The 26,824-nt window shown below is 41.0% G+C and overlaps 2 protein-coding genes across 2 annotated transcripts; one reads left to right on the top strand and one right to left on the bottom strand.

The window, feature by feature from the left end:
* The first annotated feature begins 4,608 nt into the window (after nucleotides 1-4,608).
* Nucleotides 4,609-16,674, top strand: MONOS_5849 (putative Brefeldin A-inhibited guanine nucleotide-exchange protein 1). Its single transcript, XM_067876032.1, has 5 exons — nucleotides 4,609-4,741; nucleotides 4,800-4,830; nucleotides 4,899-4,983; nucleotides 5,036-5,179; nucleotides 5,236-16,674. Exons 1-5 carry the CDS (start codon nucleotides 4,642-4,644, stop codon nucleotides 16,123-16,125), a joined length of 11,250 nt encoding a protein of 3,749 aa, XP_067720467.1. The 5' UTR covers nucleotides 4,609-4,641; the 3' UTR covers nucleotides 16,126-16,674.
* Nucleotides 16,466-25,388, bottom strand: MONOS_18204 (uncharacterized protein; the record flags this gene model as incomplete). The annotated part of the gene is made up of 3 exons (XM_067871201.1): nucleotides 16,466-20,720; nucleotides 21,032-23,334; nucleotides 23,480-25,388. 3 exons carry the CDS (start codon nucleotides 25,386-25,388, stop codon nucleotides 16,941-16,943), a joined length of 7,992 nt encoding a protein of 2,663 aa, XP_067720468.1. The 3' UTR covers nucleotides 16,466-16,940.
* Between the last annotated feature and the right edge of the window lie 1,436 nt (nucleotides 25,389-26,824).

Consider the following 26,824-nt stretch of genomic DNA (forward strand, 5'->3'; position numbering starts at 1 on the left):
AGAATCCATTGTGAAGCCGGCTATGATTCCAAATGAAAACACATATTCTCCAAATGATAAAGTGACGAACTCCTTTTCAAAACCCAATTCAACGACAAGTCTTTGCTGATAGCATACCAGCATGCTTTGTGCAAAATGCAAATGAGATTGTTGTTGAGGCCTGCTGAGTGTTTTGCTCAACTCGTTTCCTCCATTGTCCAACCCCTCAATTCTCTTTCCTTTTCCACAAAATCATCCTTCCCCAAAAAAACCATGTTAAACAAATCTTGCTCAAATGATATGCCAAGTACGCTGCACTTCCCTGAAATGACAAAGCGGTTCAATTCTATCTTTCTGATATTCTGCTCGCTTTTTTTGTATCTTGCTTGAATTATTTTTCATTCAAAATATCACAGCTGATATTGCACCATATGCTTTATAATATACAACCATGTTCAAATTTCATGCTGATTTTCCCCTGCCAATTCACTTATTGCATTCAATCGATGCAAACAGCCACTCTCTCCTCCATCTGCATGTAAAATTATTGTTCTACTGCAGTGCAATAACTCGCATGGATGCATCCGTGGTCTTGTGTCCAAGCAATCAAACATGCTCTGGCTGTCGCAAATCATCAATCAAATATCATTTCTTATATAATTAAAGGTTATCAACCCTTATTTATTTATTCAAAAAGAAATTTTTTAATTCAACGATTTGCTTGTTTTGATGCAAAAATCATTGATGACAAAAGAGGTTTGGACTCCCGTGTTAATGAACATTTGATCTATTGTTTTTAATTCTTTTTATTCGAATATTCAACGAATATTTCGAAAATGAATTTATTAATTGTTTTGAAATCATTTTGCCATTGAACAGCCATCTTCAAAAAGTCAAATATATCTTGGTTTGCAAAGTGTTATAAGAAATGAATGGTTAAATTAACAAATGTGCGTTTTTTTATTTTTTATATTTTTTAATTTTTTTAGAGAAATTTTCACAGTTGGAACAATTCACTGAAGCAGAACAGAAGCAGAAAATCGAAGAAATGAATGAAATAATTGATGGATTGAATAAAGAAGAATTCAGATCTGTTTTCACAAAAGAACTGTTCAATGAAGTGAACAAAATGATTGAAGATAAGAAACTTTCGATGGGAAATGCCACTTGGCTGCTGAAGCATGTTGGATTTTGCAATATGCTAAAAAATGTGTGGAATCCATACTTCGAAGAATCTTCGCTGAAGGAAAGATTTGAGAAGTTGATAATTGAAGAAAATGAGAAGAAAAATGAAGAAAAGAACGAAAAAATTCTAACTGATCTTTGCGAATTTTATCTTTTGTTTAACTACCAGTTTTCTTGCAATTTTCTTTCAATTTGTTTGCGACATATTCTGAAAATCGCGTTGAAGAAAAAGGAAAGCAAAGAAACACGAAAAGAAGTGGAAATGGCATTATTTTCTTTGAGCAAATGTTGTTATTGGGTTTGAATTCTTCTTTTTCAATTCAAAAAAAATTTATTTTTTCCACTTATTTTTTATAGGGAAAAAATGAAGAGATGTTATCTTATGAAATGACTGAGGTTGTCAAATATCATCAGGAACATCATAATTTGACACGACTTGCATATCAATCGGCTTGGCAGTTTTTGATAGACAGATTTCACAATGAGAAAGGCTTAGAAGGAGCAATTACAAAAATTCTTCATTTTGGAAGAGAGGCAAAAAGAGAATTGGAAGAGCTGATGAAATGTGTGGATTGGAAGAGAGAGAAAGAAGAGGAAAGAAAAAAAGAAACGAAAGAAGAACTAATTTTGATGAGATGGCTTCGAGTGTTGGAGCTTTATTTTAACCATTGTAGATTGAGGATTGAAGAAATTAATGAGGTTATTGAAAGTATCATTCAGATATATCGAGTATCAAGGGACAATCACAAAGAAATAAATGAGTGGTGCATTTTCATATTTATTCAAATGTCAGGAAACGGATTCATGGGAATTGATGAGTTGTTGAATTGCGGTGTTGTTAATATTGTTCTGGAGGCGATTCAGCAAACAACAAATGAAAACTTCACTGCATGTATTTGTTTGGAATTCTTTTTGAAGATTTCAGAAAGATTGAAAGGAAACTCAGACGATGAAATGGAAGATGAGAAAAGAAAAGATATGAAAAGGAAAGTGCTTGAAAAGTTGGAAGAAGAAGGATATGAAGATGGCATTACATGTTTAAATGAAAAATTTGGCGTTTCACACAAAAATCACTATCCTTATTTATCATGGAATATTTCTGATTATTCTGTTAACGTTTGAAGAAATTCATTGAATTTTATGTCACAATTTTTTCTTTTCTTTCCTTTCCTTTCCTTTTCTTTCCTTTTCTTTCCTTTTCTTTTCTTTTCTTTTCTTTCCTTTCCTTTCCTTTTCGTTTTTTTCCTATTCTTTCCTTTCATTCTTCTTTCTTTTCTTTTCTTTTTTTTAAATTTCAATACTGAACTAATCATGACATGAAAGCTGAACAAATTAGGAACAAATCGTGGGTTTTTTATGAATGAAATAATTATTTCACATTTTTAGCGAAATTTTTTCCATTATCAAAAAAACAGCGTTTTGTTTCAAACTTTTTCTCCGCCATATCCTTATCGATCCAGCATTTCCATGCATAACAATGAAGAAAATAAAAAAAAGAGATAAATAAAAGGAAAAAATGAATGGAATAACATTCAAAAAGCAAAATATTTCTTCCCATTTTTCAATGTCAAATGAACCTAACATGCTACAGAAGAGATAATGAATATTTTGCACTATGATAATATTCGATTGAAAATGAATGAAAAATTGACAAAAAATGTTTTTGCACACAAAAATACGATTATTACCGATGTTAATTGTTTTCGATGCTATTACAGATATCGCATAAAATACAGGACATCGCACAAAATACCGGACAAGATCGATTTTACAATAACTGTAAGAAGAAAAATTCTGACAATTTTCCTCAAAATATATCTCATCAATACAAACTCAATTGATACACGGGAATTTCGGGACAGCTTCGCTTGAGCTCAGAAAAAATTTATGATTGAAATCTCGGAGAAATAGAATTTCAAGTTTCTCCGAAACATAAAAAATAATTTTCTCCGATTACGAATGAGGCGATTTCAAAAGTCTTGAATGACATGTGAGTTTGTATTGATAAGATATATTTTGAGGATAATTGTCAGAATTTTTCTTCTTGCGGTTATTGAGATATCGATCTTGTCCGGTATTTTGTGCGATGTCCTGTATTTTATGCGATATCTGTATATCCCGTTTCAGTAAAACAAATGATATTATTAAATCCGGAGTAATAATGTTTCAGTGATAAAAGAATTTTGTTTTTAAAAAGTCAATTTGAAAAAAAGATAGAACACCCTTGTCTTTTTTTAAAATTGCTGTTGTTTTTCGAAACTTGGTCCTTAGTGTTTGGATTTTTTGGGAAGACAAAAAAAATCAGACGAACATGATCTTTTCATCTTATTTGTCTTTAGCTTATTATGACGGAATTAAAAAGCAAAGTATCTTGGAAACGGAACATTTCTAAGTCTTCTTTTAATTTCGTTTTCATATTTCTAAAATCAATTTTTGTAAATCCATTTTATATATGGGGGAAAATACGGACTTTCAAGCTTTTTTTTGCACAAGGCATTGAAAAATTGCTTCGCTCAAAACTTTATTTAACTTTTTCAAATAACAAAATTAATTTGATTTTCATATCCTCAATCAGTCATCGTTGAAATCAAAATATAAAGCTTTCCAACATTTAACGAATGTCAAAAAATGGACACATTTTTATTGTGTTTTTTGATCTCAAAAAATCTAAGAAAAGTACATAATTTTTCCTTGAAAATGCCTGAAATAAAATATTTTGCCGCAACTGTTCAAAATAATATATTCTGAAAGTTGATACGATCCATTGGATGATGGAGAACAAAATACTGGATCAAGAAAGATACTGTTTCAAATGTCAAAGAAAAATAAAGCATTACATTTGCCATGTTTTTCCAAGTCGATTAAGATGCATGCATCAGCAAATAAATGTTTGGAAAAATACTAATTTTGAATAATTCAGATTCAAATCATGCGATATATATGAAAAATGACATAATGCTTTCGAACTTGCATATCTCAGACTAATTGTTCGATCGTTTGCAATAAATCCAGTTTAGCTGTTTGTCGAATGTTTTATTCAATCAGAAATTGCATTTCAAATTATACTGAATAAATTCTTTACAAACTTATAGGAGAAGATAAAGAAGTTGAAATAGATGAAGCAATTTTTCACAAACGAAAATATAACAAATGAAGACAAAAAAAAAAAAAAAAAAAAAAAAACGACACAAGTTCACACTTTAGACAGACATGCATTGCTTGAAATTTCCTTGTCGCAAAGTCCTTCATCGCAATAATAAAACAACCGATTTCAAATTGAAAATATTTGCGTTCTTTATAAAATGTTTTTCAAAAAATATCTTGTTTGTTTATTAAAAAAAACATGTCATGTTTCTTAAAACTTTGAATCGCATTTTTTCTATTCGTCACATATTTTAAACTGAAAATGGCTGAAAATTATTACTATTCAATAAACCCATTTTATTTCTTTTTTATATTTTTATTGTTAATTCGCAGATGGACATGCTTGATGTTGCAAAGGGATTGAGCGATATTGTTCAAGCAATACCAATGTTTAAATTTAAACAATTAAAAGCAGAATGCGAAAATGTCAAATGCATGTATTTTTCCATATTAAAAAATTAATTAAAAGATTTGACACCTTTCAACAATAGCAATCCTTTTGAAAGACAAACCATCTCATTGGTTTGCATACAATTTTGCTATCATTTTCTTTATTTTTGTTTTTTCAATTTTTCAATTTTTTAAAAAAGGACACGTGATTATTTTTTGCCAATTGAGCATTCTTTTGAAACTGAAAATGCAGAAATTATTGGAGCTTCATTGAACTGTGTGCAGGTATGACATTTTTTATTTTTGAAAAAGATTGCAACTTTCTCTCTTTTGTTAGAAATGGATTAGATATGGATTTATAAACGGAAAATCTTCTGAATCTGGGTTTTCACCATCGGATAATTTGATTGATCATTTGGTCATTCTGATTGAGCCAATTTCTTCAATGCAAAAAGGGGAGATTCCTTTGTGTTGTACAAAAGTTTGAAGATTATATTTTTTCTGAAACGTTTATTAATTGACATACTTTTATTTCAGCTTTTGAGCACCATTTTGAGTTCGCCTCATTGCTTAGTTGTTGGTGAAGTTTTGACGTCTGTTCTTCAATCATACATTTGTGCTCATCTTCTTCTTCGAAAAGCCGAACACATTGATCTTTCTCTTCATGAATTTAACACAATATGTTGCACTCTTCTTCGAAAATCAGTCTTTTCTTTACAACCAGAAATTAAATTAGAAAAAGAAAGAAACAAAAGAGAAAAGAAAGAAATCCAAGAAAAGCCAAAAGAAGAGGAAAACAAGCTAATTGTTAAAGAGACAAGAATCGACGACATAATTGTGAAAGAGCTGTCTTCTGATCCAACAACTGCGAGCTCAACAACAACGTCGCGCCCGCTGTTAAAATCTGTACACTTTCGAACGATAAAAAACGTACTCGACATTTTGTGTGATTGCCTTCTTGAGGAATCACCCGATCCACCGACATCATCTTCTGCTTCGCCTCCTTCAGCGTCGTCTGCTGGTCGTGATGCAGCAGCACCTGACCCATTCATCACAAAGAAGCTGCTGGCTATTGGTGCCATGTCCGCCATTTTTGCCTCGCCGCTGCTTTCGTTCTTCCTCCTGTGCGATGGCGAAGAGGAAGAGCTTGAGGATGCAAGCGATGCTTCAGACGCACATGCATCTTCTGCAAACATTTCATCAACTTCCACTTCAAACACAACCACTTCCACAGCTTCTGCTGCTACTGCCACTACTATTTCCTCTTCTGCTCCTTCTTCTTCTCTCTTCTACTCTCCATTCGCGTCTGCCTCTGCTTCCACCGAAGACACATCAGTTCTCCACTCCATCACCTCCTCTCCGTTTCCTTCGTTAGTCCAGACAAAGATACTCGATGCTGTTATTCTGAATGCAGGCGTGCCTGACATCAACATCCTGGCGCACTCAGTCGCCATTGCTGCCAACATACTCATCGTCTCCTGCACCATCACACAGCAGCAGCGCGAGCACCAGCGCTCCTTGCGATATTCCATGTCTCAGGCCTCGCAACCGCCTGCTCCTCCGCTTTCTGTTGGCTCTGAGAATTCGCTCCACTCAGCAAATTACACGTCCCCCGCCGTTACCAGCTCGATGAAGTCCAGCGGCAGCGTGCAGAATGGTGCTCTGCATCAGCACAGCCGCACGCACGTTCAGGGCACGCTGCTGACCGACGCGCCCACGCTGGCCTTCCGCGAAGAGCTGACGTCGGTGTTTGTGATCCTGGAGGACATCCTCTCCACGCCAGGCACCACAGTCGATGCCGAGAAGGCAACCATCCTCGCCACGCTCGTGCCGCTGTTCGCGCGGGGAGACCTGCTCGCGGCAATCTTCCACGAGTGCGACTGCGACCTGCGGCAGGAGTCGCACCTCGAGAAAATCCTCAACGGGATCTGCAGGACAGTGCAGAACAGCGTCTCGCAGTCTGCCATCGCGATGGCCGACGGCTCTGGCGGCGACTCGGCGCTGTGTGTTGACATCGAGCAGTGGAAGACAGCCAGCGGCTGGAGGCGGTCGAAGGAGCTGCTGGAGGCCGAAGTGGAAGGAAACGAGGCAGCACTGAAGACGATCTATCTGAACACGTCGGCGAAGGGTATCATTTCTGCCGACCGCACCACGCTGTGCGTGGCAACAGTCACGTCAGAAGAGCAGCTGGCTTCGACGGCGCTTCTGTGCGTGTGCCTGTTTGTGCAGACAGTCGCTCACTTCTGCCAGCGGTATTCATCCTCTGCCCTGCTGCTAGCGATGGAAAGGGGCATGTCACTGGACACACTCCCAGCACCTTCACTCACACAGACAGAAAAGACAATTGAGCCGCGCTCAGCTGAAGTGGCGCGCAGCTCCTTCCGATCGTCTTTTTCTACGCTGTCAACAGCGAGTGATGTGTCTCTCCGTGCGTCTGCAATGTCCCAGCCTCTTTCGCCGTGCCAGTCAGACCCGTCGCTTCTCCATTCTCCTCCTGTTCTGTACTCGTCCTCCTTCACCACACGCACACTGCCACAATCCCCGCTGTTCGAACCACTTTCTTCGAACTACAACAAGCCCCTTCTCCCACCGAAGCAACCAGGCGCTTCTCATTTGTCTTTGTCTTCTTCCGGCTATTCGTCTGCTTCTCCGCCACATTCAAGGCCGTTTCATCACTCGCAGAACTCAAGCCAGCTCTCGCCGATGCATCCTTCCACTCCATTTGCGTTTGATTCGCCTCGTGGGCAGCAGGAAGGCCTCGAGACGATGCTTCCTGGGGCAGTCTCAGCGAACAGCTCGGTGGAGATAATGAGGCAGAAAAAGAAGATGATCGAGAGATGTGTGGTGCTGTTCAACATGAAGCCAAAGAAAGGGATTGAGTTTGCAATCAAAAACAATCTGTGCTCAGCTGAAAACGACGAACCAATCAATGCGTCGACTCCGTCTTCTGTTGTCACTCCAAATGAAGCAGCTGTTCAGACAGCTGAAGGAAGCAATGGAGCAGACAATGCGAATGGCAACAGCAATGCTAATTATAATCCGCAATCAGCAGACATACCTCTGACCACGCCATCTCCTTCCCCTTCTCCGCCAGCCAATCGGCCGCCGGCTGAAAATGAGATGTCACCTGCACTGATCAAGTCAGTTGCGCGCTTCTTGTTCCAAACATCTGGTTTGTCTCGCACGATGGTGGGGGAATACATCGGGCAGAACGACAAGTTCAACATCGCTGTTTTGCGGGAGTACGTTAGAAACTACAACTTCTCTGGGCTGCTTGTGGACGAAGCCATGCGCAAGTTCCTGAGCACGTTCCACCCGCCAGGAGAGTCGCAGCAGATCTACCGTGTGCTGGAGGCCTTTGCCGACGAGTACCACAGCCAAAACCCAGGCGAGTTTCCAGACGCAGACTCGGCGTTTCTCATCACCTACCAGTCGCTCATGCTGCACTCGCTGGTGCACACGAAGAACAAGCAGGTGAGCGAAGGGGGAGACGGCGGGAGCGGCGGGAGTTCGCTGCCGGAATACGGCGGGGTGACGAAGCAAGTGTTCATCAACCAGGGACAAGGGATGGGGAAGAGCGACGAGTGGCTGGGGCGCCTGTATGACAGGATTCTGAAGACAGAGATCAAAGTGATGGACGATGATGATGAGAGGAGGAGGATTGCAATTGAGGAGGAAGAGCGGAGGAAGCAGAAGGAAGGGAAAAAAGGGAAAAAAGAAGTGGAGAAGAAGAGAAGGGAAAGAGCAGAGGAAGGCAGGCAGATGCGGGCGAAGATGATGGCAGAGCGGACACGCGACATGAGAAGGAAAGAAGAAGAGCGAAGAAGAGACAGGAGCCAACTTGCAGACTATCAGAACAGCGAAGACAGATATGATGATGAAGAGATGGAGTTTGATGAAGACGAACTGGATGGCACACGTTCTCCTTCGCGAACCACAACCCGTATGTCAGCACAACCGTCTTCCTCGTCCTCTTCCTCTTCTTCTTCCAGCTTCATCGGCTGTGTCTTCACAGCAGAACACGCCAGGCTGATGCTCGAGATGACTGTGTGGCCGACGCTTACGTGCTTCATCTCTGCCCTCGAGGCTATGAAGGACGACTCCAGCGCAGCCATTCTGCTGGATGCAGTGTGCTCCCTCCTCCGCGCCGTGTCAGTGATGGAGATGGAGCTGGAGCGCGACGGATTGTTCAATGCACTCACGAACTTCATCGGCATCACCTCTGCCGCGTCGGTTGACAAGCCTCTGCAGATGAAACATGTGCTTGCCATCTGCTGCCTCGCAAAGATGACACTGCCGTTCCATCCACAGTCGGTGCAGCTGAACTACTCAGAAGGCGACATCTTTGTGTGGATGATGTCTTCACATGAAAAAAAGACAAAGAAAGAGAAGGAGAAAGAGAAAAAAGAGCCCAACTGGGCGAAGATCATCTTCAGCGAAGGGATGGGCTCAGCACTGGGGGGTATAGGCGACTTCCTTCGTGTGTCGAACTGGAAGCAGGTGATTCTGATTGCCACGCAAATGCGCCATCTCTCGTATGTTGTGCAAGGCGTGAGCGAGAAGGAGATCGAAAGTGCTGTCCAGACAATCAGAAGAGGGGGAAGCGACCCGATCGTGCTGAGTGTGGAGTCCCCGCCGGCTAATTTGTCGCTGCTGCCTTCTTCTTTGCAGTCATCTGGCGGAACATCAGTGCTGGCTAGTTCCTCTGCTGCAGCGCCTGCTGCTTCTGCAAATGCTTCAACAATGCCTTCTTCTTCTTCTTCTTCATTTTCTTCATCTTCGTCTTCATCGACACCTCCTCCAGCGTCTTCCTCATCTTCAACTTCAACAAATGCACCAACAATAATCTCATCTGCAATCACAAGCAACGACAAGCCAGACGATGGCAAGATTGGCGACTTCACACTCACTTCAAACCCGTCTCAATCTGCCTCATCGTCTTCATCTCTTTATTCCTCTGACTCTCTCCATCCATCTTCCATCTCCCAGCAAATGCTCCGTTCCAGACGCAGCCACTCATCCCCTCCTCTTCTGCTACTCCGCCAAACACGCCGTGTGCGTGCTGCCTTCACGCCTGGTCTTTCGCTCCTCACATCTCCTCTTCTCTGCCCTGTCTCCCTCCAAAGCCCGCTCATCCTGCGCCGCCCGACCTTCCGCTTCACCTCGTTCTGTCCTCCGTCTGCCATCGACCAGATGCCTAGTGCATTGGCACCTGCGGTGTCGTTCTCTGTGGAGAGCAGCAGCTCGCAGGGCACTTCGTATGTTCCGCTGCAGAGATCGAAGTATGCTGTCAGGAATGCCATTTACATCTTCCACGCACTGGGATTTTCGCTCGATGCGTTCGAATCTTTCTTCGCGACCTCGTCTGATCTGACGCCGCTTGCGCTGTTTCATCTTGTGAGTGCGCTTTGTGAACAAGCTGAGACCAATCTGAATGAGCATTCGTTTCTGTACACCCTTTCCTCATCTCCTCCACCGTCTCAAGCAGCTTCTGCTGCTCTTTCTGTTTCGGCTTCTGTCCCTTCTTCTGCTTTCTCGCCTGTTTTGCTGGTTCCTCTGAAACTCACAACTGTTCCTTCCTTCATATCACCAATTTCCTCAAAGGCAACTTTATCAACGTCATCGTCTTCTTCCTCTACAGCTTCTATCTTTTCATCGCCCCAGTTCAACCCGCCAGCCACAAACCACCCGTCCTCTCCGCATTCGCTCAGCTCCACAGAAATGCGTCTGTATGCCTTCTTCAAACTGGCACACGTGTCCTATGCGAACTTCACCCGGCCGTTGTTTGTGTGGGAGGTGCTGTTTCCTCTGATCGCATGGCATGTGGAGAAAGTTGTGTTTGACGGAGGAAATTCGAATCTTGCGGCGCTTTCTTTGGGAGTGCTGAAGATGGTTGTGTGTGCGCTGCTGCTGAGGAAGGACTTGGGAACTGGAAGAATGACCTCGCCTTTCAATGGAGACGAGGTTGTGACGCTGGAAGATGAGAAGAAGAATAATTCAGAAAGCTTTGGAAAAAGCGGAGCTAAATCGGAAGATGCAAAAGAAATGGATAATTCAAACAACAAAAGCAGCTGCGATGACAAAACAGATAAACAGAAAGAAGATGATGAAAATGAGATCGATGGAGGAGCAGAAAAAGAAGAAGAGGCAGCTGAGCACAAAGATGTGCCAACTTCAAACGATTTGTTGAAAGAGCCATCTTCAGCTGAAGAAGAGAGCGATGTATACAATGGTATTCTTCCCAGTCCATCTGCTTCTGAGCCTTCACCTGCAGACAGCATTCTTCCACCAAATGACAAAGCGACTCCTCCCACGCCAGCTCTGATTGAGTGTCCGTCTCCTTCTTTGAATGCGTTTCCTCTTCCTTCTCTCCCACCACGCGTTCAACCGCCAAACAACACACATTATCTTCCTGTTGATTTTCAGGTTCTTCTTCTCCTGCCATTCTTGTCTTTCTCATGTGTTGGTGCATCTCAATTCAACACCACATCTTCCTCATCTTCCTCTGCACCCTCATCTTCCTCTTCATCTGCGTCAGCGTCTTCTGCGCTGACTCGTTCAATCAACTCCTCCTTCTTGTCAACTCCTTCCACCTCTCTTTCTTCTGGCTCTTCATATTCGAGCGATGTGCACATGTTTCTGTTGTCCATTCTGGGCGACATTGTCATCACACAGCCACACACCCTCACTTCAGGCTGGTCCATCGTGTTCTCCATCCTCTCCTCTCTCCTCTGCGACCCTGCTGTGCACTATCCGGCCTATCTCCTCCTCAAACAGCTTGTTGACGTGCCTCTTCTCCCTCCTTCAAAACCACACTCACGAAAGAATTCTGCAAATCTTGCTGTTTCTGACTCAGGTGATGAAAAGTCTAATTACAAAGCAGAAGAACAACATGAAGCTGAACTTCCAGAAGTGTCTGGCCCTGCTGCTGATACTGCTTCTTCAACAAGCGTAAGTAAAGCAACAAGCGATATGCCATTCGGAATGGTTTCAGCCGCACTCACTTCGCCAATAATCTCCCAGAGCTCTCCACTTTCACCTTCCCCTGCAGTTTCTGAGTCGATGGTGAATCGAAGACTTTCAATGAATTCTGCTGGCACTCGCTCGTTGACTGCCTCTTTGGCTGCCAATTCCACTGCAGCTCATGCTGCTTTAGCTGCCACGTCTGCGCCATCAATAACTCCAGTTTCTCCTTCGCTTGCATCGTCAAGCTCTTTGTTCTCATTTGCTTCGACTGAACTGTTCATCACTAGCGAACCACCACCGCTTTCTCTGTCTCTTTATCTGCCTTACACTCTGAACGAGCTGCTGGCTGCTCTGACGGATTGTGCGCTTTGTGCGTCTGAAGAGAAAGTCAGCTTGGCTGCTGTGAAGGCGATTGAGCGGATAGCGCGGGTGTTCGGAGGGAAGACGGCGTTTGATGAAGAAGACCAGGAGAGGAGAAAGAAGGAGCTTGCGGAAAGAAGACGGAAGAGGGAGATTAGGCTGATGAGAAGAGAGGAAAAGGGATATGCAAACAGAAAGAATAATAGCCTTGCTTCAGAAGCAACGTTGGAAGAGCGAATTGATGTAACAGAAGGATATAGAAGCGGTGAAGAAGAACAGATAGGAAAAGAAGAGGAATTTGAGGAAGAGGAAGAGGAGGAAGAAGATGATGATTGCATTTTGGAGGAAGAGGAAGAAAAGTCAAATGAGACAAACAGCAAAAAGCTGTTCACAACAGACGAAACAATCCTCATCACCAGCTTCGTCCATTCATTCACAAACACAAACTTCTTCTTCCTGTGGATGCCTGCTTTGACTTCGCTCTCGTTCCTCTGCTGCCAGCCACGCCGCGATCTTCACAGCGCAGCACACACGTCTATCACGATGCTTATGCACAGCTATGGAAAGTACTTCTCATCTGCTCAGTGGGCACTCATCTGGCGGAGCATTTTGTATCCGATCCTTCACACTGTGCGAATTGGCATCACAAAACAGCTTATTCCAGTCACAACACTTTCAGACGATGAATTCGACTCTGAAGATGATGAGAATGATTCAGATGAAGCAGAAAAAGAGAAAGAAAAGAGAAAGGAAAATGAAGAACAGGTAAATGAAGATCAGAAATCTTCAAAGAAACAAGAACCAGAAGCTGCTGACAGAACAGAAACCGAAGTTAAGCTTTTAGAGGGAGAACAACAAGGATCGACGCTTTCTGAAGTAAAAAACACACTGTCTGAAGCAGAGAAAGAAGAATACGAAAGAAGAGGTGATTTTCACTGCTTTATGAAGGATTCGTTGCAGTTAACAACTGTGCTATCCAAACAGAAGCAGCAAAATGTCGAGCAGAGTAGACTGCGAATGAGCTGGTTGTGTGGAAGAGAGATGATGGAGCTTGTGGATGGAGATATCAATGTGAATGACGAGCAAGCCAACTCGCATCAACAGCAGCCACAGCAAGTTCAGCAACAAATGTCATCTTCGTTTTCTTCAAATCCTCCGAGCCTTTACTCATCTGTCATTCGGCAGCAGCCTTCTCAACCGATTCGGAAGCTTCAAAAGCAAACTCCACCGAAGTGGTGGAAAGAAGAATGCATATCTGTGTATCAGAACGCTATCAATTTCTTCTTCACATTCTTTGACAAGCTTTGCAACGGAGGTGAGTGGAGATGGAGGTCGTATAACTTCGAGAATGAAGAAGCAGATGTTCTTAAAGTTGCTGAAAAGAGAAGAGAGAGTATGATTCCTACACAGTTGGGCAGTTCACGTGTTTTCAATCGCCAGTCAATCCAACAAACTTCAGTAGATGACGTTAGGTGCGATGGGGTGGAAGATGTGTTTGATGCTGAGAGATTTGATGCTGAGCTAACGCGTCTGCCGCGTAGCCGCGAGGCTTCTCGAATGGTGACTGTACAGCACATCAAGTGCGAAGATTCAGAAATAGACCTGTTTCCTTCACATGAAGAAGAAGTGGAAATGTGGAGAATAGTTCAGTTAACTGGAGAGGGAGAAACACAAAGCCATCTTCCTCCTCCTTCTCCTTTCAGAACAGCGAGATTCGGAAACTCACAAAATGCAGTGGAAGGTGTTGTGACTTCGCCAACTTTCACTCTGTACGTGTTTGACCAACTTCTTGACCTCCTTGTAGATATTATATTGAATCCAACAGACAAAACAGGTGATAGCGGAATATCTCTTCTATTCAAACTTCTGAATCATCCTTTGACTCCAACTTATTTCAATCGGCAGATGTGGATCAGAGTAGCTCGCGTTTGCGAATTCCTGTTTGAAAAAGTGCTTCCTTATGATCTGACACTTGGAAGAGTGACGGACAGAACAATATCAAAATACAGCAAGAAGTTTGCAAGTAGCATTGAAGTTTCCTCTTCACCGCTTGATCCTCGCACTTTTCTGTTATCGCTAAAGTGGAAGTGCAAGCTGCTTGATGAACTGATATCCAACGTATGTAACTTGTTTAATCCGCAGATATTTCCTGTATCAGCCATTCCAGAGGATGTCGGATTTACACTTCTTTTGCAGCTTTCTCGCACAGCGCTGTTTTGCAATGCTTTTGATGGTGATTATCGTCTTCGGAGCATTTTGGAGCAACGGCTTGTTGGAGTGAAGAGACCGTCTATCTTCAATCTTGCTCAGAAGGCGACTGTTCGACTGATGGAATGCTGTGAGACGCTCAGCCTTTCATCGTCGCAAAAGCAATGCCCATTCACCAATCAGAAAGAAAGCACAGAACAAGTTTCAAAAGAAAAGACAAGTGGAATTGATACTGACGGAGTTTCAGGAGAAAGCAAAGTTGAGAACGATGAAAACAACAAAACAAAAAGTGACTCAATCGTTCATGTTTTCAATCCTAAAGCAGGCGATGAACTTGTCTCCACACCACAACAATCGCAACGAGCACAGCGCCTTCTTTTATTACACGCATTCTACATTCTCGCAGATGTTGCTGTTCTTCTTTCCCTGTTTTCTCGAATTGACCCAAGTGCTCAGCCTTGTCTTCCTCCAAGCGCCCCACCGCCTCATGCTGCTGAAAATTGCGATCCTCGTCTTCCGTATGTTGGAGGCGGAATGAGCGGAGCAAGCGTTGTGACGTCTTATGCAGCGCTTATTGTTGCGTTGGAGGATAATGACATTTCAATACAGAACGTGATGGCTTCGTTTGGACACTGCTCTTTCATGGAAGGTTCAGAGGAGTGTGAAAGAAGCGAACAGTCTGTGAATCATATTTGCTATCAATCTAAATTAACGTCATCCGAACATTCTTCAAATAAGCATAATTATAACACAATTAAACCAATTTTCACTCCGACAGTTTGCTCTGCATTCAATCCGAAAACAGCAATTGACACCATCTTCGAGTCAGACGAAAAAACTTTCTATAACATTTATCCTTTGGCTGAAGCAAAAACGAAGCCATCTTCGTTTCAGGAAGTTCCACAGTTGATTGGGACTTTGGAACTTGCAAAAGGTTTAGTTGACGCAGCTCGTGTGGCGCGTGTTGGAGAATTGCAGCTTTATGAAGGAATTGTCTTGAAAACATTGACGTTTCTCAGACAGGTGCCAGGACATAATCTTGCCAGATATTCTCAGTTTTTAATTCCTCTTCTTCTTCTTCATTCTTCCTCACCTTTTGCGACTTGCAGATACTCTGCGCTGTCATTTTTGCAACAAATTCTCCCGTTCTGCCTTTCGGGTTTATCAATGCCTATGCATCCTCTTCTTTCCGTCAATGATCCAATAAGCACAATGGAAGGAAAAAGAAAAAAGAAAGAAAAAAATACAAGAGGAAAAGCAATAGCTATAGGAATAATTAAAGAAGATAAAAGAAGTTCAATTGGACGTGTTAATTTCACAGGAAACGAAGCTGAAGCTGAAAAAGAAGAATGTTTAGCACAGGGAGCAAATGTGAAGGATGATATGAATGATGATGAAGACGGATTGGCAGAAGAAAATGAAAATGAAGAGGATTTTGGGATTTTATCGTCAAGCACTAATCAAGCAGAATCTTCGTTGAATGAAACGCGTCTTAGCTCAACGCATGTTGTATCTTCTTCTCTAAACATTTCGACTTCACATGTTTCATCCATGATTCCAGTTGTAATTCGATCAGGCCCTGCCTCACATATTCATGGCGATGGCGCTCATGGTTCGTATTTGCAAAGAGATGGCTCTTCATTAACACCGTCTTCTCCACGTTCAGAGTCAAAAGTTGCAGATGGAGTGGAAGTAATTCCAAATCATAAGAAACCACCTCCACCTCCACCTCCATCACAACACATGAAAACAAAGATTTCGAAGACTTCAACTATGTTCACAGTCTCTGACTCTTCAGTTGGTCCTTCAATTCCTGATCAAAATGTGATTTCTTCTTCAAATGTTATGAGTCCTTTGACTACAAATGATAATATTGCATCAACAAGTCAGTGAAATTTACATATTTTATAGTGAAGATTTAAACTTTTAGATTCTTTTTGATTTATTATTTGTCTGATTTGTTTTTCTCACTTTTCTGTTTTCTTGGTTTGTATCTTTGAAATATTAAAAATTTCACAATTTAAATAAAAATTTGTGAATAAATTTTGAGAACATTTATTTATGATATTTGCACATTTTTCAATTTTTAATAAAGAATTTTGATTTGCATTAAATGCCCTTTGGTTTTTCAAGATAAAGTTACGCGGGAGATATGCGTCCAGCGTTGTAATACTTTTTTTCTTGACTCAAATTCTATTTTTTAATTCCAATCAAAAGAAGCATCTCATTATTATTTTGGCAAGCAAGCTACCCAACATTTAATTTGTATTTAATTCACTCATAACGTGGATTGACAGAACAACACCACAACCCACAAATCCACTCAAGGCAACTGCAACCCTGGAAATAAAATCATTCATGCAATGAAAATGCAACAATATAAACATATAAATAATTGAATCCTGAATAATAGCAAAGATATAAAAAACGCAAAAACAAAAAGAGAATAGTTTATTTTGGCGAAAGCTATTTACGAAATAATAGTGTCAAAATCAAAAAATTACATTTCCAATTCACGCGAGAACATTCACCGCACAATATTTTCCTTCAGAACTCGATCTCGCTATTTTCCTCACGAGAGTTCCATTTTGAAGCCTTTCAATTTTATTTATCGGCTTAGCTTTTTATTTGCAATTGGCTTTCAGTTTCTTTTTGCAGCATTGCCCTTTCTTCAATGTTTGAACGGAATTTGAGCTCAAACGAAGCAATTACTCCCTGGCTTCATTTTGCTTTGATGAAATTTTGCTTTCACAGTTATCCAATGTCTGGCTCGTCCTTTTTTCTCTTTCGCATCCACTTTTTCCTATCCTACTATTTTCGTCCATTCCGAAGATTGCGTCAGAAATAGTAAATAGCAATGCCTCTTTTGGCAGGCATTGAGCAAACACTCTTTTCAAATTTACAAGTGCCGGGCGCTCACTTCCGTCTTTTGTAAGGCAGCCCTTTATAACATCACAAAAAAGCGTTCCTTCAATCGCCTTCGTGTCGGGTTTTTCTCCATTGACTATTTTCTGTCCTGCTGTCTCAGCCTCGTATTCTCCAAACGGGATCTGAAGCGTCAGGCACTCCCACAGCATCATCCCGATCGAGAACACCACAGACTCCTTTGTTGCATCCATCTTCTTGTTTATCAGCAGTTCTGGTGCCTTCCACCTCAAGCACTCCTTCCTGTTGTCTTCATCATCCTCAAACGCTGATGACGGCAGAGAATCTCTGTCGTCGTCGTCATCATCATCAGCACTTGCAGATGTCACAACCGTTGATGAAGAGACGGATGAAGTGTCAGAGTCTGAGGAACAATCAGAGTGCAATGCAATGCAGATGACCATGTGCTCCGAAAACAGCACAATGTGCGGACTCAGATTGATAAGTGATTGGAGTGGGTTTTCCATTTCGTCAAACGAGTGGAGTGCCAAATTGACCACCCAGAACAGGATCTGAGCAGCCGAGACTTCCCTCTCCTGAAGAGTGCCAATCGCCATCTCTTTCTTCGCATTCCTTCCATGCAGCAACATGAACAGCGAATCTCTCAAGTCCACAATCAGCTTCTCATGAGGAGACGAACAGGCCATGGCATCCACCAGATTCGACATCGATGAGGTTGTTGGACACAAATCTTCTCCGCATATAAAAGAAGAATCTGTATCTGTCGTTGAAGTCGACGAGATGGATGAGATGGATGGTGAAGGAGTTCTCTTTCTTATCTCTTCTTCCTTCTCATCAACCTTCTCCAGCATCCATTGAGGAATCTTGTCCGAGTCTCTCCCCAAAATGTATTCAGTCGATCCACTTTCACTCAGCAAATGCTCAGATGACTCTGAGTGCCCCAAGCTTTTCTCATACACCCTCTTCTTTATTCTCTCCTCGTTCTTCTTCTCTGCCTCCCTCTCTGCTCTCCTCCATTGCTCTTCAGGCGACATCTCCATCGTCACCATCTCAAACGCCTTCGGATCCTTCTTCACTGTGTCTTCCACAATTATCTCCAATTCTTCTGTTCTTCTTTTTTGCTTTTTCCATCGGACAACGAATATGACAAGGGCGATGAGAATAATTAAAAGAACAACAGCCATGATAATTACAATCAACACCCATGAAGATTTTCCTTCTTTTCCTCCTTCAACAAGTATTTCATTTCTGTTTGTCTGTGTTTCTGATTTGTTCTTTAATGAGAGCGGCATTGTTGAGGATGAAAATTTTCCGAACACAATTGTTGTGGAGAGTTCTGACATATCAACTGCTGATGCTAACCTTGATGATGGAATTGTTCCAACAACTTCAGTTTCAGAAACAAAGCTGTTTTCATCAAATAGATACCGCTCGGCCAACTCCACATCGTTGACTGTACATATCAATTTGAAAGATAGATCGCACGGTAGGAAAAGTGACCCTACGAATTTGATCTTGGCCTCACTCTCAGATTCATCCAGAGTTGCTGATTCCAATTGAGGAATAAAAAACGAAGAGAGTCGTTCCTGTGCAATGCCCTCCATGCTACAATCTTCGCTCGTGATCCACAACGAAGTATTATCTTTCAAGCCATCTCCACCTTTCAAGCTGATAATTGTTATTGAAGCAGAATTGAAGCAGAAGATATTCCGGCGGAGTGATGGATACTTCGATATCAAGGGGCTGTTTTCATAAAATTCACCTTTCTCGATCGTCATGTTGCTTGCTTCCAACGACAATCCGCCAGATGAAGAATTCGATATTGTCACGTCCTTCATCAGCGCTGCTGCATGCGACAAATGGATGAGAGATCCATTCCATTTACAAACATTCTCTTTGCTATTAGTCATTTCCTGCCTCCCTACAAACTCGCACATGTGCATTGAAATGTCAGGCGCACTGCTGACATCCACGATGCTCCCTTTTTTCGATAATGACACACACTTCGAGCATGAGCAGTTTGACAGGTTTATTCTGGCAGAAGGCGAAGATGACGAAAGAGCAGATGCACCAAAAGAGTCACAACTGAAATTTTTGATGGAAGAACTACCAAAAGATACAGCTCCCGACATATCATCACAAATGGCAATGACACTGCCCTCACAAGACTTCACTTCATCCACAACCACATCATCAATCACCACGCTCTTGCACTCTCCAACTTCAAATAGATTGGATAACAGCTCAATCTGCTTTAGATTCAAACTTGCCAGAGACACGTTGTTGCTGCGAATCAGTAGGAACACTGGTTGCTCAAATGAAATCTCTAACACGGTGCAATTATCGATGAACAGAAGCCCACTTACAACTCTGAGCAGCGACAAGTTGAGGGCTACGTGGTGGGTGCTATTTGAAAGCATGTCAGATGCAAAAAGGATAGACGAGAGATAAAGCTGTCCGTTTGTCTCGCTGATGCATGCTTCTCCTGAAAATGAAAAGGAAGAGCCAACAGAGAATGACAAGCTCTCGATGCGGACTTTCTCCGAAGTAGTGATAAGACTGTCTCCATCTGGAATTTCTGAGTTTAAGAATACCAGTGCTGTGGACGGAGATTCAAGCGAGCGGATAGTTACATTCAGTGCATTGCATTTACTCAAGATGGCAGTGCGGTCGGAGATCAGCAGCTGCGAATACAACGACGGAATGATGTGTAGCAGCCCTTCGCTCAATGTGCTGCATGGTCCATCCAGCCCTCCACACTGCTTGCTGTCCTCGTGATTGTCACTGGCCGAAGACACAAACACCGTCTCGCTCTGGTACTTCACAACTCTCTTCAGCAGATCTTCTTCGTCCAGATACATGTCCGAGGTGCATCCCCATATTGCGAGGTCTTTCACAAATGGGGCTCTGAAGTCCAGCAAAAACTGCCCATCTGCGATCTGTGCTTCAATCGAGCGGCACTTCACATACACGTCTCTTCCACGATATGCAGCATTGTCTTTGAACGTGATGTTCGACAACACAAATGCTGCTGGCTTGGAAGCCGCAGATGTGCATTCCAAAAACAAGCTCCCACCCCTTCCAGTTGATGAGCAGAAGCAGTCGGTGATTGCAGAATATAAGCAATCAAAACTTCCACCTTCATTCAATCTGAACAAAACAGTCCCTCCATTTTCGCATCCAGATCCTCCACATTTTTTGATTGTTGAATTGCGGATAACCATTTTCGTTGGATCACCATCTGTATTTCGGATCATCGCAATACTGTCAGTTGCACTCTGGACCACTTCTTCAAATGTGCTCCACTCAACAACAACCCTTTCATCGGCTTCGGCATTCGTGTTCTTGTCTTCAGCGAAAGACCTATCAATATGCAATCCGCTTCTGCCTTCCAGATTTATATTTTTCATTGTCAAGTTTCTGAATGTCAAAGATGCTGCAGATGCGATTGATATAATGTCAGAGGAAAATGAAAGCGAACGTATTGTCACAAACTCCAACAAAACCGTTCCTCCATCTGCCTTGATCAGCCCAAACCTGATTATGTCTTCTCCATCTTCCTTTTTGCGAATGAACAGTTTTTCAAAGTTAACGATCCTTCTCTAGAGCAAATATGCATCAACACATTTTCATTACCAGTGAATGAAGATGGCAGAATGAAGCTTATTAATTCGAAATAGGAAATACCTGGAATTTTCATTGCTGCGTCCTCCGCTCCCTTAAGTGAAGAACAACACTCCAGAGAGCACATATCTGTATTATTTGAGCTTATTGAAATTCCACAAAGATCGACGCAACCCCGAAGAACTGCTCTATTAAAAATGCTTATGCTTTTATTATTTCCTTCAGGCAATCGATCCAAAGAATAATCAATTGACATACAAGGATAATCAGAAAGTCCACAAACACACACATCCTTTCCATCGCCTCCAATAAATATCTTTGATCCAAATGTTCGCCAGAAATAAACCAGTGGAATGGCATTTGTTGCATCGATTCCATCAAAGCCGCTCAATGAATCCAACGAAATACCTGCCAGGCGTTCGAGCACAAACGGAAGGGATGTATTTGTGATGCTCTTTGTCAAGTTGGATGATTCAACAAACAGGTCATTTCCGTATTTCGCAACATTTGGTTTGCTGTTATCAAAAACAGGGGATGTTATTGTAAATGATGGATCGCCATCAACCAACGTTAGCGTTATTCCCCCGCCAAGCCCAATCTTGCCTTCTTCGGCAGGAGCAGTACATCTTGTGAAAGTGCATGAAATCATATTCAATTGAGTATTCCTTTTCAACTGCGTGAAAATAGCACCTCCTCTGCTTCCATCAGCCAGCACAGAGCATCCATCAAAAACATTCTCTTCAATATTTATTTGTGTATTTGTATTTTCTATGTTCCTGTTGTCAACACTTATACAGCCTCCACTTTCAGTTCTTCGAACAAAAGATGCTGCTTCACATTTCGTCAAATTCAAACACAGCACATTTATGCTTTCAACCAAGCATCCACTTTGCTGCCCATTTCCTGAAAAGTTGCTTTCCACAATTTCGATCGAAGGCCCTTCTCCACCACTTCCATCAACAATAATCGCACTCACCTGCCATCCGATTGCATTGCCAAACACATTGCTCATCACAATCTCGCCTCCTTCCGCTTTCACAAAGGAAATACGCAATTCATTTTCCGATGCAACAATTCCACAGTTTTGAATTGTCAATGTGCTGGAAACACAATGGAAAATACTTCCATAAGATCCAATTCTTTCTGAGAGTGAAAGCACCACTTCAATGAATGATACTGGACAGTGTGTCTCGAATATTCCACTTTGAGCACCAGAAATATCACTAGCTATCCCATAATTCGATTCATTTCCTTCTCCGCTCACACTCCATTCCTCTATCTTCATGTTCAATTCTTCTCCAAAAGAGAACGGCGAGCTCAGCTTGATTGACTTGCTTTTGCCTGAAAACCTCAAACTGGCTGCTTTTGTGATCGTGCTGCACGGAACTTGAACATATCCACAACCACTGAAATCATGAGCCTCTTGTCCACCCACGTGACATGGTGCTGTGAAGTTATTCCACAGATACACAACGAGCGGTATTTCGAATTCTTCATTTGTTGTTGAGCGCTCAAAGCCGTTCAACTTTTCCAAGACATTCAAATCAATACCAAAACAAAATGTTGCTGCATTAGTCACAGCACTCAAATCATCAGCATCCAGAAACACATCTTTCCCTTTCCCTCCGTTGCACCCATCAAATAGCACACTCTTCAAAGCAAAGTCAGATGCTTCATCTTCCAAAAACAAATACAGTCCTCCTCCCAATCCTTTGCCTCCATCTTCATTTGCAGTTGCCTCACACTCTAAAAAGCCCACCTTTGCCTTTTTCTCAATCCCATTTCCATTATTTGAAGCAGCTTCTGTGATATTACCAACACTGAAGCTCGATCCACTTTTCATATACATCCATAATCCTCCTCCATTTCCCCTCATACTTTTGCACGAAGTTATGTTTCCTTCTTCAAGCACAAAAGAGCAGCCTTTTTCAAGTTTACATTCAATCGCTCCCCCGTTTTGATTTATTCCTACAAAGTTGTGAAGAGTGCAGCGGACAATTTCAATTTTCTTGGCACTTGTGGAAGAGGTCAAACGAGAGGATGCCATTCTTTCTGATGAAGCAGTCGAAGAAAGAATGCAATCACTCATTTGAAGTGAAGCCAGATTCTTCACTTCAAGCAAGCCTGATGCATAAGTTGTTCCAACTTCATTCATCTGAATGCTTTTTAATTCTGCTTCTGTGCTGCTTCCTGACAACGAGATCAATGGACTTCCGCTCAATATCATTGACGAAGCTGAGAATGTGTCAATTGTTAACATCCCCGAGTCAACAGACAAGAATGCAAATGTCAATTTTGATAAAGGATTTTGAAGAGAAAGGGAACATTGAGACAAAGTCAGTGATGATGATGATGATGATGATGATGATGAAATAAAAGTGGAATGTGAAAGAGAAGGAGGAAGAGAGAAGATAAGAGTTGATAAGACTGTTTCAACCCCAACTGCAACCATTGCCGTATTTGCTCCTGCGGTGGAATCAGAAACTGTCCATCCACTTTTATCGTCTTTTCCTCGGATTTCATGTTTCTGTTCACTAAATGTCAATTCATCGCTCATCATTATCATTCCATTCACAATAATTTTCTTTGTTCCTGCCAACCGCGTGAGGGGAGTGCTTCAAGGTCAAACAAGGAAATTGGACAATTCCACAATGCGAGTGATTGGATGCCTCTACGTTACTCACGCAAATCTCTGATAGAGGAGAAAGAAGATAGATGCACAGAGGAATGGCCACACTAGCGTTTCCGCCATCGTATCCTCTCATCTTGTCAAGAGAATCCAAAGAGGCTGTTACACATGTGATTTTTTGTGACTTTGCAGTTTCTTCCAGATTTGGAGAAATGACAAAGATATCATTTCCCCATTTGGCTGTGTTTGTGCCAAAGGAAGAAGAAATCAGGAAATTGGGGTTTTCATTCATCAACCGAAGTAAGATTCCTCCTCCTAGTCCATTTGTCGCTGAGCAATAGCACTCATCAAAAGACCCATCTTTCACTTTCACCTCATTTGCATCCCCAATATACAGCATTGTTGATCCTCCATTCTCTGAAATTGCGCTCCCACACTCTTCAAATACACTTGAATTAAAGTCAATGTTTGTCTTGCTATTGGATAATGACATCACAGCTGCATCATTTGTTGTTCTTTCAATCCCATTAAAGGCACACTCCGATAGTATCAATGAAACTGCATTCGTTGAAGAAATCGAAAACAATGAAACAGTGGAGATGGTCTTTGCCCACTTCACATGATCCATCTGCAACTTACCATTCTGAACATTTATCAGTCCTGTTGAAAAAGCTGTTTCTGAAGTTTGACCGCTTCCTGCAGATATGGTCAATCTGCTTATATGCATCTCTCCTGCACTGCTTATCTCAAACAGCTTTGAACCCCGATTATTTACATATGAAAAGTCATATACAAGTGCAAAGTTATTCAAATTTAATGTTCCTACAGAGACTGAAAAGAGAAACAATCCAGCTGCTTCAAATTCTGTTTGCATTGTCGTGCTCGAATCACTTTGCCCGCATATTGTGAATGTGTTGGTACCACAATCCACACTGCATGTTTCGACAATTGTTCCTCCCAGTATTTCAATGTCTTGCACAACACCTGGAATCATCTGTGTCAGACAATGGCTGACTGTGCAGCAGGGATGGCTTTCATTGATGCCACATGCAAATGCATCTCTTGCATTCTCCTGATTCTGCTTCGATCCCACATATCTGATCCTTCCTCCATCATTCCGAAGCCAGCAACTACAATCATCTATTGAAGTTGTTGCATAATTTGAGCTTACTCGTATTCCAGTTTGACGAGTTGATCGACATGACACATCGATTGTGTTTTGTTGTTGTGAAACTAACAGCACATCGCATCCTCCATATATCCCAACATTATCATGGAAAAAGCAAAAGAATATATTTTTTTCAGTGTATTGAATGTTTATACATAAACTGAGTCCACCTCCTCCATTCATGGCATAATTATTTGTGAATAAACAATTGCGGATGAGAGGATAAATTGACATATCCCAAATTTGAATTCCTCCTCCAACAGGTGTTGATTCATTAGAAGTTGTGCAATTGACGAATGAACAATCATGGATTTTATCCCCATCAGTGAAAGCACGTTTGGAGAAAACTGATATTCCACCTCCATCATTTCCAACACAACAATTTTTGAATGAGTTGTTTTCGAGAAAATATGTTGTTTGCGGATTGTCTATACAAATCGCACCTCCAGCTTCACCAAAAGATGGATCTGGGGCTTGACATCCGAGAAAGACACAATGTCTGATTGAGATTTGTGAGATTGATTTTGTGTATATTGCTCCTCCTCGTCCACTCTGAGCAGTATCATTTCTGAAATAGCACAATGAAAGAGTCAGTGTTGAAGCGCTGTTTCCTGATATGCAAATGGCTCCTCCATCTGTTGCGGAGGTGCAGTCCATCCATTCGCAATTGGTCATATTGATTGTGTTGGAGGTGTTAATTGTCGTTTGTTTGTCGTAATTGATGAGTTTGTTGATGTTGTTCAAGAACGAAACGTTTCTGCACACCAACTCTTTCGATTTCTTCAATCCATTCATCACTGTTCCATCCAATGCATTTTCACATGCGAAAGCAACACAACTCTCCATCATGCTTGTCTCAATCATGTTAAACTGACCATCAGTTTTTCCTGTATGTATTTGGTTATGAACGTTGGTAATATTATTGAAAATTGAATTTTCATATGAGAACAAATGACAACTTTCAATATCAAACATTTTTCTTCCACACAGCACAATATTCTGAAAAAGAGACGAATCAATCAACAAAGATGAAGTTTCACCTTTCACATATCCAATTGATTCGACACTTTCTTGAAGAAGATTGATATCAATTGAGAAATTGTGTGCAACGAATGATGAACTTTGGATGTTCAACAACGGTTCAAATCTTGTAGGTTTTGTGACTTGGCACGAAGTAATACAAATATTTGAAATGTCGAATGCACAGATGAGATTCGAATGAACTATTTGTTCAAAGAGAATGTTGCTTATAGCTGTTGAAGAATTAGAAATAGTATATTTACACAAAAGTGAAGTGAAACCATCACTTCGAAATGAATACTGCTTTTCAAAGCTGCCATTGTTTGTAAAGAATTTATCTTTGTGGCTTTTGTGACAATAAAGCAAGCAACGGACTTTTTCTTTAAATGTGTCTTCAATTATCTGAATGTTGAAACATTGAGTAGAGTCATTTCTCACATAAATTTGATTGTTGCTTTTGATATTTGCAGCCTTTGACAATGCCAAAAGAAGGGCAAAATTGAACAAAACAATCATTGAAGAATTATGGTTCGAAAGAAAGTAATTTTTGTATTTTGTGTTATTTTTAATTTCATTTTTAAGAAAATGCAATGTTTCATATATATTTTTTCTTAAAAAAAAGCATTTGTTCCACAAAAAAAAGCTTTTTCCTCGCAAATTCTTTTTTAAACAAAGTTGGGATGCACTCTGTTGTGAAAGAATTGTTTTTCCAAAATATTGATAAAAACTCGTAAAAGAATGCAATTGAATTCAATTTATTTATCAATTTTGTTTTTGAAATGAACTTTTTTCTTGATCTCTTTTCAAATTATGACAACAGAATTTATTCAAAAAAAAAAAAAAAGACTTTTACACGAGTTTGTCACTTTAATAAAAGTGAAAAATATAGTGACATTTAGATTTTCAAATAATTTTTTTTATCATTCATCCAAAAATGTGTATTATGCATAGAATATATTTTCGGTAATTTGAGAATTATCTTAGCAAACGATGGTTCGAAAATTATTTGTAAGTTATCAAAATCTCAAAATGTTATATTCGAAAGCTGACACTTTTCTTTGACTAATAACTTACAAATCAAAACACTTTTGATTATTTTCAAAAAAAAAAAAAAATAACATAACTTTTTAAAAGTTCACATAATTCAAATATAAGTTTTTCGAAAAAAATTGAGGAAATATTTCTGCAATTATTACAAATAATTTTAGTAACAAACTATACAAAAATCATAAAAATTTGTATATAAAAATTGGTCATGTGGATTA

The sequence above is a fragment of the Monocercomonoides exilis genome (assembly GCF_001643675.1).
Source record: "Monocercomonoides exilis strain PA203 chromosome Unknown scaffold53-602328, whole genome shotgun sequence".
NCBI lineage: Eukaryota > Preaxostyla > Oxymonadida > Polymastigidae > Monocercomonoides > Monocercomonoides exilis.

Excerpts from the sequence above, each read along its gene's own strand:
- MONOS_5849 (XM_067876032.1), top strand. The coding sequence starts at position 4,642 with ATGGACATGCTTGATGTTGCAAAGGGATTGAGCGATATTGTTCAAGCA. Across the intron at positions 4,742-4,799 it reads AGAATGCGAAAATGTCAAAT|CAATCCTTTTGAAAGACAAA; the intron begins GCATGTATTTTT and ends TTTCAACAATAG. Across the intron at positions 4,984-5,035 it reads CTTCATTGAACTGTGTGCAG|AAATGGATTAGATATGGATT; the intron begins GTATGACATTTT and ends CTCTTTTGTTAG.